Source organism: Notechis scutatus, chromosome 2 (genome assembly GCF_049901735.1).
Source record: "Notechis scutatus isolate UNSWTSFEM ecotype Mainland chromosome 2, rNotScu1.2, whole genome shotgun sequence".
Classification (NCBI taxonomy): Eukaryota; Metazoa; Chordata; class Lepidosauria; order Squamata; family Elapidae; genus Notechis; species Notechis scutatus.
Genome location: NC_142010.1, coordinates 142,284,731 through 142,297,618, shown reverse-complemented (window position 1 = coordinate 142,297,618; position 12,888 = coordinate 142,284,731). Strand labels below are relative to the sequence as shown.

General features: G+C 42.3%; 1 protein-coding gene across 1 annotated transcript; it reads left to right on the top strand.

Moving 5' to 3' along the window:
* The first annotated feature begins 676 nt into the window (after positions 1 to 676).
* On the top strand, positions 677 to 11,155 carry LOC113416190 (uncharacterized). The gene is made up of 3 exons (XM_026673947.2): positions 677 to 943; positions 8,753 to 8,860; positions 9,775 to 11,155. The coding sequence occupies exons 2-3, from the start codon at positions 8,785 to 8,787 to the stop codon at positions 10,599 to 10,601; spliced, it is 903 nt and encodes a 300-aa protein (XP_026529732.1). The 5' UTR covers positions 677 to 943; positions 8,753 to 8,784; the 3' UTR covers positions 10,602 to 11,155.
* Positions 11,156 to 12,888: the final 1,733 nt, after the last annotated feature.

The following is a 12,888-nucleotide window of genomic DNA, read 5'->3' as shown; positions in this document are numbered from 1 at the left end:
AATCAGAGTTGGAAGGGACCTTGTAGGTCATCTAGTCCAACCCCCCCGCCCAAGCGGGAGACCCTACACCATTTCTGACAAATCTTTCTGGCAGTCTCTTCTTGAAAGTCTCAAGTGATGGCGCTTCTCAAGTGATGGCGCTCCCACAACTTCCGAGGGCATCTGGAGAGGCACAGGTTGCAGAAAGTTACATGAAACGGTAAATCGAGTTAGCCATGCCCAAGAGACAAAAACGCAAGTGCAACAAGCTAGTTTATCTTCGGCCTTTCTTTTTGCTTTCTACCCACACGACCGTTGCATTCAGAGAAGGGAGAGCTACATTTATTTCCGGCTGCCTGCCTGCCGTTCCTTGCACGCCCCGCCGCCGTTCATCCCAGCGATGCGCCCATAAAAAACAGTTTCATCCGCACGGATTCTCCGCGGAACGAACAATCCGTGCAGCCTGCACCCACCCCCACCCCCGTTTTCCCCTCCGGGATCGGTCACGATTTTGCTACCAACGCCTCAAACCTTGCTACGTATTTGCAATCCCGGGAATCTTGAGATAATCCTCTTCCAAATATAACTTGGATGCACAGGCAGCCTTGCAATTTGCATCCAGCCTGAGAGGAGCGGAAATGTACTCAACCCTTTCTTTGACCTCCTCCCTAAAAACCATTAACAGGAGCTGGACCACCTCCTCGTTTTTACCCTCGTCTTTAAGACTGTGCAAGCCGCACGATCACCCTTCAACCATAGAGCTCCTAGTTCCTCTCTGTTCCTAGCGATCACCAGGAAATACAGCGGAGAGGAGGAGGAGGAGGAGGAAGAATAGGGGGTTACATTAATCGGGGACCTTCCTCTACCCAGCAACCCCCAGAGCCAAGAGTTGGGCTTTAGTAGAGTCGTTTGCGGTGGCTTGGTTCCTCCCGCCCGGGGGGACGTGACTTCATCCCGGGCAAAAGTGAGTTTTAATCGGGGGATCCGCGCGGGTGGCGTAAATAAGGGGGGTTTGATGCATCCAAATGCCGGAAAACATTTGGAGCAAGGTTGCATATTTTGCAATGAGCTTTTCTGTTCCCCGTTAAGTCTCTGTCTCTGCCCGATCGAGCGCAAGACCCCGGTCGCGTACCAAAAGACCGCATTATTTGTTTGGGATCAGATCGTTTCTGCTGCCAGCTTGAACGAAGAGTTTCCTTATCCCTCCCCCCGCCCTCCTTTTCTCCCCTCGACCTCTGTGTAAACTGTGATGGTTTTCCAACGATGAAACCCACGTCTGACACCCGGTTTACGCAAAGCTCCAGCCGTTTCTCTTGCACTACCGGCGGGCTTGTAAGCTCACTGCCCCAAACGACGAGGCTTTGCTCGCAAGATGGCCACCCCGAGTTAAAAGAGAAAGCTGTCATTTAAAAGTTGTGGTTGAGGAGCACAGCCCCAAAGCCCATCTCCACCACGTTAGGGGTTGCTAGGTTAGAGTAATGAAGGCGAGAATAAATCCTTACTCTCCAGGGCAATCTTTGAGCAGTGCACTGGGAGAGGGAAGTGTGGTAGTAGTGGGGATGGAGATAAAAAGATATGGAAGTAACAGAGAAAAAGTATAGTATCCTGTACAGTTGTAATTGCAGGAATGTTCCAATCTCAGATGGCAAACCTCAGATAAAGAATGTTTCCAAGCAAATACAACTCAGGTAAACAAAGTCACTAATCTAAAGGAGGATTAGAGAGAGGAAGTAAACATATGTTAGACTTTAACTAGAGATAATTAATTGTATGGATTACTGTGCTAAACAGTAACAAAAGTTAAGCAGTAACAAAAGTTAACCAATGATGGAGGATAATTAAAAATGTGACTCCAATAAAGTTCATCATGATTCAGTTGTTCATGATCAAACAACTCGACTGCCTCGTCATTACAAGTGGCGCATGAACAGGGACCCTCTTACTTCATCCAGCAAGGATTTGGTGCACCTTCAACCCTTTGTGGTTTCTTCAACCTTTTGGTTTCTGTAAGTATGGGGTCTTCGCTTTCTGAGGAACAAAGGAAGCATGTAGATGAATTAGGCTATTTGTTGAAGAAAAATAATACTGAGGTACCACAGAGAAATCTCTTAAGGCTGGTCCAGGAGATTGCAGCTCAGTGCCTATGGTACCCAGAAAAGGGGTCTTTAAAATTAACTGATTGGGAATGTATTGGGAAAACATTGCATACTGAACCTCGAGCAAAAATAGAAGTTTTGCATGTGTGGCATTTATGTAGGCATGCAATTGAAAAATTTGGTCACAATGAACTTTCTCTTTTAACACCTCCACGTTATACTAATGCTGTCATTTGTCCCCCTTCTTCACCTGAATATATGTGTTCAATTCCCTCAGCTCCTGCAGATACAGGGCAAAAGCCTCCTGACTCTATTGTTCAGTCTTCTTTTCAGAAAATGGTAGAGACTTGTAAAAGGGATGCCTCTGTCTCAGGAACAGAACTTGCAGAATTACTGTCTGTTTGTCCAGTACAATATCGTCCTGGTCAGGGGCCACAGCTTGGACTGCAAGTAGCAGGATGGGAGGGTCTGCCTTATCAGATCTTAAGAGAGTTAAAAAAGGCAGTTACAGACTATGGGATTAGTGGTAATTTTACAAGAGGACTTGTAGAAGGAATAAAAAATGGTTATACAATGATTCCTGAAGATTGGAAGCAAATATTTCGCATGATTTTAACATCCATGCAATATGCGGTTTGGGAGAGTGAATATATGAGACATGCTCAAGCTGCTGCTTTAGGAGGGGGAGGAGCATATACAGTTGAGCAGCTATTTGGTTCTGGACCATTTGGTACAATTCCTGCTCAAGTTGTTCTTCCTCCAGCTACGTTAACTATTGTTTCTGAATGTGCCTTTCATGCTTTTCTTAAGGTACCCCAAGCTGGAGAACCTACAGCAAATTTTCAAACATTCGACAGAATGCCAATGAGCCTTATGCTGACTTTGTTGAGCATCTGTCCAAAGCAATTAGACAGCAGTTTGATCATCAGGAAGCTGCTGGTGAACTTCTTCGCCAGTTAGCTATTGAAAATGCTAATGCAGATTGTAAAAGAGCTTTACAGCCATTAAAGGCTACTGCTCATTACACTCTGGCAGATATGTTGCGAATCTGCCAGGATATTGGATCACAAACTTATAAAATGCATATGTTAGCAGCTGCTATTCAGAAAGGACAGTGACCAATTGGTAACTGTTTTAAGTGTAAGAAGCCTGGCCACTTTCAGAAGGACTGTCGTTCTACACCTTCTATGCCTCAGAATCGTCCTTCTAAGAAGTGCCCTATTTGCAAAAAGGGATTTCATTGGGCCAATCAATGTTGGTTTCGGTCGGGAAACTTGCCAATGGGTGTGGCACCCACCCAGAATCCAAAGCGTGCCTTTCCCATCACTCTGACTCCTCCAGCAGTCTCTCTCACTCCTCCCCAGCTACAGCTGGTAGCGCTGGGATCGATTTAATCACTCAAGAGGAAATTGAGTTTAAATTTCCCATGGAAGTTAAAATAGTTCCATCTCAATTTAAAGGTCCTCTTCCTTCGGGATTAGTTGGCTTAATTTTGCCTCATTCTTCTGCACACAAAAAGGGCTGTTTTGTTGTGCCTGGGGTAATAGATTCAGATTACACTGGTATCCTCATGATTCAGATTTGGGTGAATCTTCCTCAAGTTCTTCCTTGTAATTCTTCTGTTGCTCAATTGCTTCTTCTTCCATATGAAAATCCATCTCCTGGTATAGGTAATCGTGGGGATGCAGGATTTGGATCAACTTCTTTATCTTTAGTCTTACTTCATCAGCTGAACTCCTCTTGTCCTTTGTTAACCCTCTTCCTTAATAAACAACCATTTCAAGGGTTATTGGATACTGAAGCCGATGTTACTGTCATCTCCTCTTTACAGTGGCCAGTACAGTGGCCAAAAGTGACAGTTTCTTCATTGTGGAGAATAGGAGGTTCTACAGCTGCTTGGCAGAGTGTTCAAGAAATTAATGTTACAACATCTGCTAGTAAGTCCTTTTTCCTACAACCATACATTCTAGATATTCATACTAATATTTGGGGCCATGATATCCTTTCTCTTCTTAATGCCCATTTGATTCTTGATGATGGCTTTTCTTCTTAAATGGCTCTGTTCTACGCCGGTTTGGGTGGAACAATGGCCATTATCAAGGGAAAAACTCGCTGCTTTACAACAATTGGTTCAAGAACAATTGGCTGCTGGTCATATAGAACCTTCTACTAGTCCTTGGAATATTCCTGTTTTTGTTATAAAAAAGAAAAATGGGAAACATAGAATGTTGCAGAATTCCTCCATTCCAATTCTTCCTGAATTACAAGTACAGAAATCATATACATTAGTACAATGGCAAAAATTACTTGGCATGATTAATTGGGCACGCCCATTCTTCTACATTACAGCTGGTGATATGTTGCCCTTATTTCAGTCTTTAAAGGGAGCACAATCACCAGATCTAGTTGTATTAACTGATCCTCAAAGAACATGCCTTCAAGAAATATTGAATAAGTTTAAGCATCGATATGTGGACAGGATAACATCCTTAACAATAGGACTTTGCTTAGCTATTCTTCCCACTACACCCTTACCCACGGGATGTCTTATTCTAATGCGTCCCCGCAAGCGGTCAACATTCATGAATGGATTAATTTGTCAGCTACTCCGCCTAGAAACATTTATCCTTATCAATCAGCATTAGAGGATTTGATTATTAAAGGTCGTAAACGAGCCTTACATCTTACAGGACAGGATCTCATTAGCATAGCTTTCACTCGCACAAAAGTTGAACATGAGCATTTGATGATGATTTCAGAATCATATCAGATAGCCTTTTCTCAATATGTGGGAAACTTGTTGTATTCTTTACCCAAGGATCCTAGAATAGTGGTTACTACTACTTTAAATCCGGCCTTCCATTTTTGTGCAAAATCCTATTTCTAAAGCTCTTACAGTCTTTACTGATGGATCACCTACAAGGGGTGTGGTTGTCTGGCAGATTCAACAACAATGGTATTCTAAATTTACTGCCACGCAGACTTCAGCTCAACTTGCTGAGCTGGCTGCTGTGATTTTGGCTTTACGATTATTCAATGACCAACCTATTAACTTGATCGTTGATACTCAATATGTGTATTTAGCTATGCAATCTCTTCCCTTTTCTTATTGTGCTCTCTCTTTGGATAAGAATTTGTTATCCTTGTTTTTATCTTTAAAGAATAGTTTGGAAACTCACTTGTATTCTTTGTATGTAGAACACATTCGAAGTCATACTCCCTTTACTAATGCCTTGACTGAAGGAAATCGGAAGGCAGATGAATCCTTAAAGGATGTTGCGTCTTTGTTTGCTGATCCTGTTGCTAGTCATTCTTATTTTCATCAAAATGCCAAATCGCTTGCAAAGCAATTTAAAATTTCATTATCTCAAGCCCGGGATATTGTCTGTGCTTGTCCAGCTTGTCAGCAACTGGCAGTTCCCTTTCCAGTAGGTGTCAACCCACGAGGAACCCAAGCTAATCAAATTTGGCAAATGGATGTAACTCAGTTTTCAACCTTTAAGCCATACTGTTATCTTCATACGTCTATTGACACTCATTCACACTTCCTTTGGGTTACTGCTTCAAAACATGAACACGGAAGACCGTCTTCCAAGGTCAACGCGCCCGCAACCCATCACTTGGGGCCAGGTTAAATCTACTACATATCAAGCTCAACAACAACTGCAACAGGCCTCATTACCTCAGACTCCTGAAAATCTTGTTGCTGCTGTTTTTGCTATTATTACTGCTAACTCTGTTACCATTTTACTTTGTATTTTCTTGTTTATGGTTAATGGTGTTTCTGCTCAAAATGACACTTCTGTGGTTCGTTTTAACCCTAATTTGTGGGTTCGTCATGCCCAATACATGTTTATGACCCATGGCACAAATATTACTTTATACTATGAGCCCCCAATGGCATTTGGTCAAATTTCTTTTACCCCTAACTTGATCATGTCTTCTACATTTATTGTCTCACAACTACAATCTATTTCACACTCCTGGCTATTTTCTACACCCCCTATGCAATTGAATTCTGTCCGTTGGCGTTACTTGAAAGTTAGTCAATTTACAAGGGGTCTGTGTTTCTGTTGTCACGCTAAACACACTTGGCTTCATAATTGGTCTGATTATGATGCTGCTCAGCACATATTAAAAAAGCTAGGGAATTATAGTTATTGTTCTGACTACTATTGGTTGTCAGGTACCTTTAATTCTTCTTTGCATGGAATTAATATAGCTCCTGATATGTATCCTGACAATTTTCCTATTTTTAATGCCTCTGATCAATCTAATACAGGATCGATATGCGCTGGTTGGCAGCTTAAGGATCCTAATATGTGGTTCTTTTTTGATAAATATGCTACTAATGTTCATCCTCAGAATTATCAATGTGCAACTATAGGTAATTTTACTCTACCTGTTCAAATAGGTACTCTCCCATCAACTCGACAGCGGCGTTCCTCTCTGGGGCCTACATGTAATGATGAAGTCATTATTGACACACAATTGTCTTCTGGTTCTACATTTGGCCGTGCATTGGCAGGGGCCGTTACAGGAGTCCTTACTCTAGGCTCTTTTCCTGGCATAATTGCTCAAGAAAACAGACGATGTATTCTTGGTCTCACCTGCTGACTTGAAAAATCCATCAATGCTACCGCTGCTATTATTCGTGATTTGCAGCATGAAATAGAAGACTTAAATCAAGATGTCTTACAGCAGCATTTTGCCATAGACTATCTTTTAGCCTGTCAGGGAGGGTTCTGTACGTTAGTTGGACGCCGTGGATGTGCTGTACATTTTCATTCTTTGAATAAAACTATTGAGGATGAGCTTGCCAAGTTACAATCATACATTCAAAATAATATCCATGCTCATTACTCACCTTTTGAGTGGCTAACCAATTGGCTCCCTGATTGGTCTTGGCTCAGACAGTTTTTCTTTTATGCTATAATTATTATTATTGTACTAATTGCAACCTGTTGTTTTATTCAATGTATTCCAAATTTATTCGCATTGTTTCGTCCTGCTTCCCCCTCTCTTAATCCTCTACAATTGCAATACATTCATAAATCCTCCATTTTAAATAAAAAACGAGGATATGTAGAGTTGTAATTGCAGGAATGTTCCAATCTCGGATGGCAAACCTCAGATAAAGAATGTTTCCAAGCAAATACAACTCAGGTAAACAAAGTCACTAATCTAAAGGAGGATTAGAGAGAGGAAGTAAACATACGTTAGACTTTAACTAGAGATAATTAATTGTATGGATTACTGTGCTAAACAGTAACGAAAGTTAAGCAGTAACCAAAGTTAACCAATGATGGAGGATAACTAAAAATGTGTATAAATGCAAGACTAGACTCCAATAAAGATTATCATGATTCAGTTGTTCATGATCAAACAACTCGACTGCCTCGTCATTACAATAGTATCCTGAGCTTTAAGGAAATCAATTTAGTTTTAAGTCCTATGCAAGCACAGGCATTGTGATTAAAAAATTATATTTTATGATATAACACTTGTGTGAATCCAGCTAACTTTGGCTTGGTTATCGATCATAATTAAGCAAACCAAAGCTTATTGCAACAGTGAACTTGGATTTTTTTGAACATATTGGTCCAGGATTTTCAAATCAATGCCAGGGGTGCCTATAAGATTAAACTAAATTGGTTCCCCTATTTGCCAAGGCAAAAAAGGGAAAGCCAATTATTAAAATTTGGCCAATTGTATAGCATCCCAATAATTCAGACACTTAACTGGTTGATTCACTGTTAGGGATAACATTGTTTACCCTAACTGGTTTGGGTAAAAATAATAAATATGGTATCATGGTTTGTTAGTTAAAGTGTGTGTAACTTTAACTGCAAGAATGTAATTAAGGGTGTGGTTGTAAAAGCACTATATAAGAAGCGAGGCCATTTCAGCTCGCTCTCTCTGGCTTACTGATCCCTAATTACTTGATGGATTGATGACTGCGATCTTGCTGGAAAGGGGAGAGAACAAGGTGTGTTGATACTTCTCAACGGAGAGAAGATAAAGATTGGACAGATTTATTGTAAGTGTACTGACATTGGCTATTCAACACGGACTTTGCAAATAGAGTATCCCCGACAAGACTTGACTGAAATTGATATATGACTAATGGACTGTTTATTATGACTATGCTATAATTCTTAAATGGAATAAACTATATTTTTGATAGCACATAACTGTATTTTTACTGCATGTTAACTAGAAAACTTATCTCACACATTTACCTGTCTTCCTATCTGACTTCGCTGCACGTTCTGTTTAGTTTGTTTTCCTTAACACCCGTTGGGGAATCCAGGCTTAACAATTCACTAGCCCATCTGTGGTGTAGGTAGGAAAAACCTCATTTGTTATCAAGGAGATCAAGTTTAAAATGTTAAAATAGCTATTCTCTATACAGTGTGTCAAGGATATATTTTGGCTTGGGCAAAATACAAGGATGTATTTTGGCTTGGACAAGTACATTGCCAAACTAGATTTCAACCCCAGAAATGAGGCAGCACAAAGTATATATAATGAATTTGATCAATAGTGACTAGCTTTTACCCAAATGGTAAAAGAGAGGAGGGGAGGGAGGAAATAATTGTGGCTTAATAAATCTCTCTTCCCTGCTCCTTTCCTCCCTCTTCCCTCTCCCTCTCATATTCTGTCTGTCTGTCTAGATACATTCTGACTTGAAAATCCTCATTTTGAGATGGCGCATGAAGATCCTGGCATTGCAGAGATCCATGGCTCAGATAACAGTGGGACCATAAGGAGAATCTACATAGGTGAGAAACTAGGGCATTGTACAGAGTAAGAGATGTGACCTGAGATATACAAATTCTGTTGCCAAACTCTATAGCTGTAGAGGGCTATAGCATGTTTTTTAACTCATACTATCTAGATAACTTTCAGAAGCAGCTTAGGCAGATGCCCCCTGAATTCACTGAACTGTAAGGAGGAAGAGGAGTGAGCCCTATTAGTCTTGCTAGTTTCTGTTATTCCAGCCAAATAATTTTAGCCTTTCTGTGAAGTTGAATTCATAGTCTACCTAATGGGACTGTCAGGTGTATAGCTATGTTGAATTGTAAATATTTTATTCTATTTTTCCTCCAAGAAGTTTCTAAGTGGCATAAGTTCTTTTCTATTTTTCCCTTTTGAAGAGCAATCCCAACGGATAAATAAGATTAGATTAAGATTCCATGCAAGCTCTGCGATTTGAATAGATTTCAATCCAGCATTCACTGCTCCTGGTTTAGCTTTTTAGATGAGGGTGGATGAAATCTTAGAAGTGGAACAGAATCCTTTCAAAAACTGCCACTGACAGAAGTCCGTCAAGTATATTGAGAGGAGGAAATTATTTCACGTACAGGGCATAATCATATTACCTGAACAAATTACCTTCAAATTCAATTGAATCAAAATTTTAGTTATGTTTTTGTCTTGATCTTTTAAAGGTGGATTTTTAAAAGACTTTTAAAGTGGTGTGTGTAGCAGAGATGGGGATCCTTTAGTTGTCCAGGTATTGCTCTTTCAGTCAACTCCCAGGCAGTGTGGACCATGGCTAGACAAGATGAAAGCGATTATCTGGTAGTACCTGAAGGGCCAGAGATTCCCACTCCTAATCCGCTGCAGAAGAAGCAGTGAGTTCTTTTTTTGTAAAACCCAGGTCTCTTAACAAAGTATTTCTCCCTTCCAATAGCTGACAGAGGCGTGGTGCGCAAGAGTGAGGATGATTTGAAGCATGAGGCCATCCAGTCTACAATACAGAATAGACAACCCACCTGGAGGGCGAGTTCACAGCAGGAAGCCTCTCCTTTAGAAAGGCAGGGGAATCTGTTAGTCTCCGGCAACTATGGTGAGGGCGATATGGCTGTAGCAAACAGTGTTGTCTCCCGATCCAGCAAGCAGCGCCCCTTTATTTGCAACGAGTGTGGCAAGAGTTTCCGCCACTGGTCCAAACTTCTACGGCATCAGCGCACGCACACCGGCGAGCGTCCCAGCACTTGCACGGACTGCGGCAAGAGCTTCTCTCAGAACTCGCACCTGGTGCAGCACCGACGCACCCACACCGGCGAGAAGCCTTACGTCTGCCGTGACTGTGGCAAGAGCTTCAGCTGGAGTTCCAACCTGATCCAGCACCAGCGTGTCCACACTGGAGAGCGTCCTTACACGTGTGGGGACTGTGGTCGCAGTTTCACACAAAGGAAGAACCTGGCCAAGCATCGGCGAACACATACGGGGGCCCGACCGTTCCATTGCCCCGAATGTGGCCGAGGCTTTGCACACAGCGCTGGCCTGATCAAGCACCAGCGTTTGCGCCATGACACTGACTCCCCCATTGGCCACCCATGTCCAGAATGTGGACAACGCTTCCGGGCTCCTTCAGAAGTAGAACGCCACCGCATTACCCATCACGGGGCCACCCCGTCAGAGCCCTTCATCTGTGTGGAATGTGGGGAATGTTTCACCAAGAGCACTACCCTTATCCGCCACAAGCGAGTACACAAACCGATATTTGTGCGTTGAGGGTTTCTCCCTCTGGTGGGATGTGAATTCTGAGTGATGCCCAGGTTGGTAGCCTGGAGACTGAGGATAGTTTGGGATCCAGCATGACTCTGCATCCTGGATCTTGCTTGCCCAGATCAAAGGCCCCGTGTGAGCCAGTGTATCCAACTAGGGAGTAGCAAGGAGGGGAGGAGGCAGGAAATTCAGCTTGGAGCTCAGGACTCTGGTTTATTTGTTGGAAGAAAAACTGTTTTGTGTCCAGATCTTAATCTGCCTTGTGAGGCAGGATCAAAAAATAGTTCTCACTGACCATCTGAGAATTAGTAGGCTGCTACTGTAAATAAAGTTTTTAGTTAGAAGCCATAAGAATTTTTGAGGTGGCAGAAGAAAAATGATCTTCAGTCAATCTAAGATTTATTGGGACTTCAAAGGAAAAAAATGATCAACGAAATACCTTTGAATTATTTTTCTTTGGAAAGGTGTGTGAAGTGGGGAAAAAGTGAGGACACTGAAGAGTGGGAGGAATCAGAGGATTGAAATCCATTTTGTGCAATAAAGTGTTTTGTATCCCCTAATCTCAGTTGTTTTCACTCTTAGTTTCTTTATGATTATCTTTTCAGTAGAAAACTAGGCAAAGTGTGTCAGAAATGGAATATGGGCCAAATATTGAATCAACAATAGATCCACGTTGCTGAAAAGGTGGAGGCATACAGCAGAAGAGTAAATTATGATTGTGGGAGCTATTATATTTAGACATATTAAACAGATATGGACTACAAAATATTTGGGCTTTTTGAAAGAAGTTTTCTCGAGAGCAGGAATGGTCTGTTTTTATTATTGGTAAGGAGTATTACCTGTTTCTATTTTTCCTGTGAGTTTTAGCCCTGACTTAGCCAGCTGAATGACTTTGGGCAAATCACTCAGCCCACCCTACCTCACAGGGTGGTTGTTCTACAGAAAATAGGAGGAAGGAGTATTATGTATATTCACTGCCTTGAATTATTTATAAAGTAATAAAGGAACGATAGAAAAAATACTAATAAAATGAGACAAAGAAACATTAATCCAAAAAGGACTGGGGAGTATTAATAAAAACTATTGTGAGATGGACAAATGACAGCAGGTTCTACAGTCAGCTTATGGAGTTGTTGATGTATTTATTTTCTGCTTGTAGGGTTTTTAATAAACACCCACCTGATCTCTCTGGAATAGAATACTGGCCTGGATTTGCCTCTCAGGAATCAAAACTGTATCTTTATTCCTTTAACAGTGGCCAACTGAGAGATTCCAGGAAAGCTTGTAAGTATGGCGTGGTGTTCCATTTTTGACAGGCATCTGCTAGTTGAGGTATTCCAACTTTTGAGTATGGGATTATCATTCTAAAAACAGAACCAGACTAGCTTAGACTACCAGTGGCTATGACCTATCTCAGCCAGAAACAGTAGTGTGTTTGTTGTTGTTTTAATAACTCAACGACAGCACTAAAACGTGACTTAGATCCGAAAAAGGCAAGAGTTGGCAGCAGAATTTGTAAACCCATGAAAGAGTCATTCAGGCAGTAAGAGGCAGCTGGACTTGTTTTTTCTTTGAAGACATTTCACTTCTCATTTAAGAAGCTTCTTCAGCTTTGCAGGCATGATATCCCTCTCTGAAAAAAAAATCGGGGCCGGCCAAAAGAGACCGCGCACCGCCCGCCGCTCGCACCGCCCGCCCGCCCGGGCTCCGCTTGCACCGCCCGCCCCTCGCACCGCCCGCCCGGGCTCCGCTCGCACCGCCCGCCGCCGCCCGGGCTCCGCTCGCACCGCCCGCCCGCCCGGGCTCCACTCGCACCGCCTGCCGCTCGCACTGCATCGGAAGGATATCATGTCTGGCTTTGACAGGATAGTGGGGAATGGAAGGATTTATATTCCTGGTAGACAACTGGTAATTTGTATCCTTTTAGAGCAGGGGTGTGAAACTTGCATCATCACAGAATCATCATGTGACTTATCATGACTTTTTTCTCCTTTGCTAAACCGGGCATGGTCATGGCCAGCATGACACATCTGGCCCATGGGCTGCGACTTTGACACCCATTTTACAGGGTCGTTGAAGCATTTGGAGATTTATCTGTGTCCTCAGGGTCAGCTGAGTAGTGCTCCTGGTTCCTGTAGCCTTTCTCTGGAAATCCATTCCTACTCCATCATTCAAAGAGTGTTCATCCCACATTGTATAGCTAAAAGTCTGTAGAGATGAAAAGTCTGTAGAGATTCTCAATCATCCAGGTCATGGTTATCTCAAACGTACATTTTCAGGAGGCAGCTGGATT

Coding starts and splice junctions, on each gene's coding strand:
- LOC113416190 (XM_026673947.2), top strand. CDS start 8,785: ATGGCGCATGAAGATCCTGGCATTGCAGAGATCCATGGCTCAGATAAC. Junction 8,861..9,774: donor CATAAGGAGAATCTACATAG/GTGAGAAACTAG, acceptor CCCTTCCAATAG/CTGACAGAGGCGTGGTGCGC.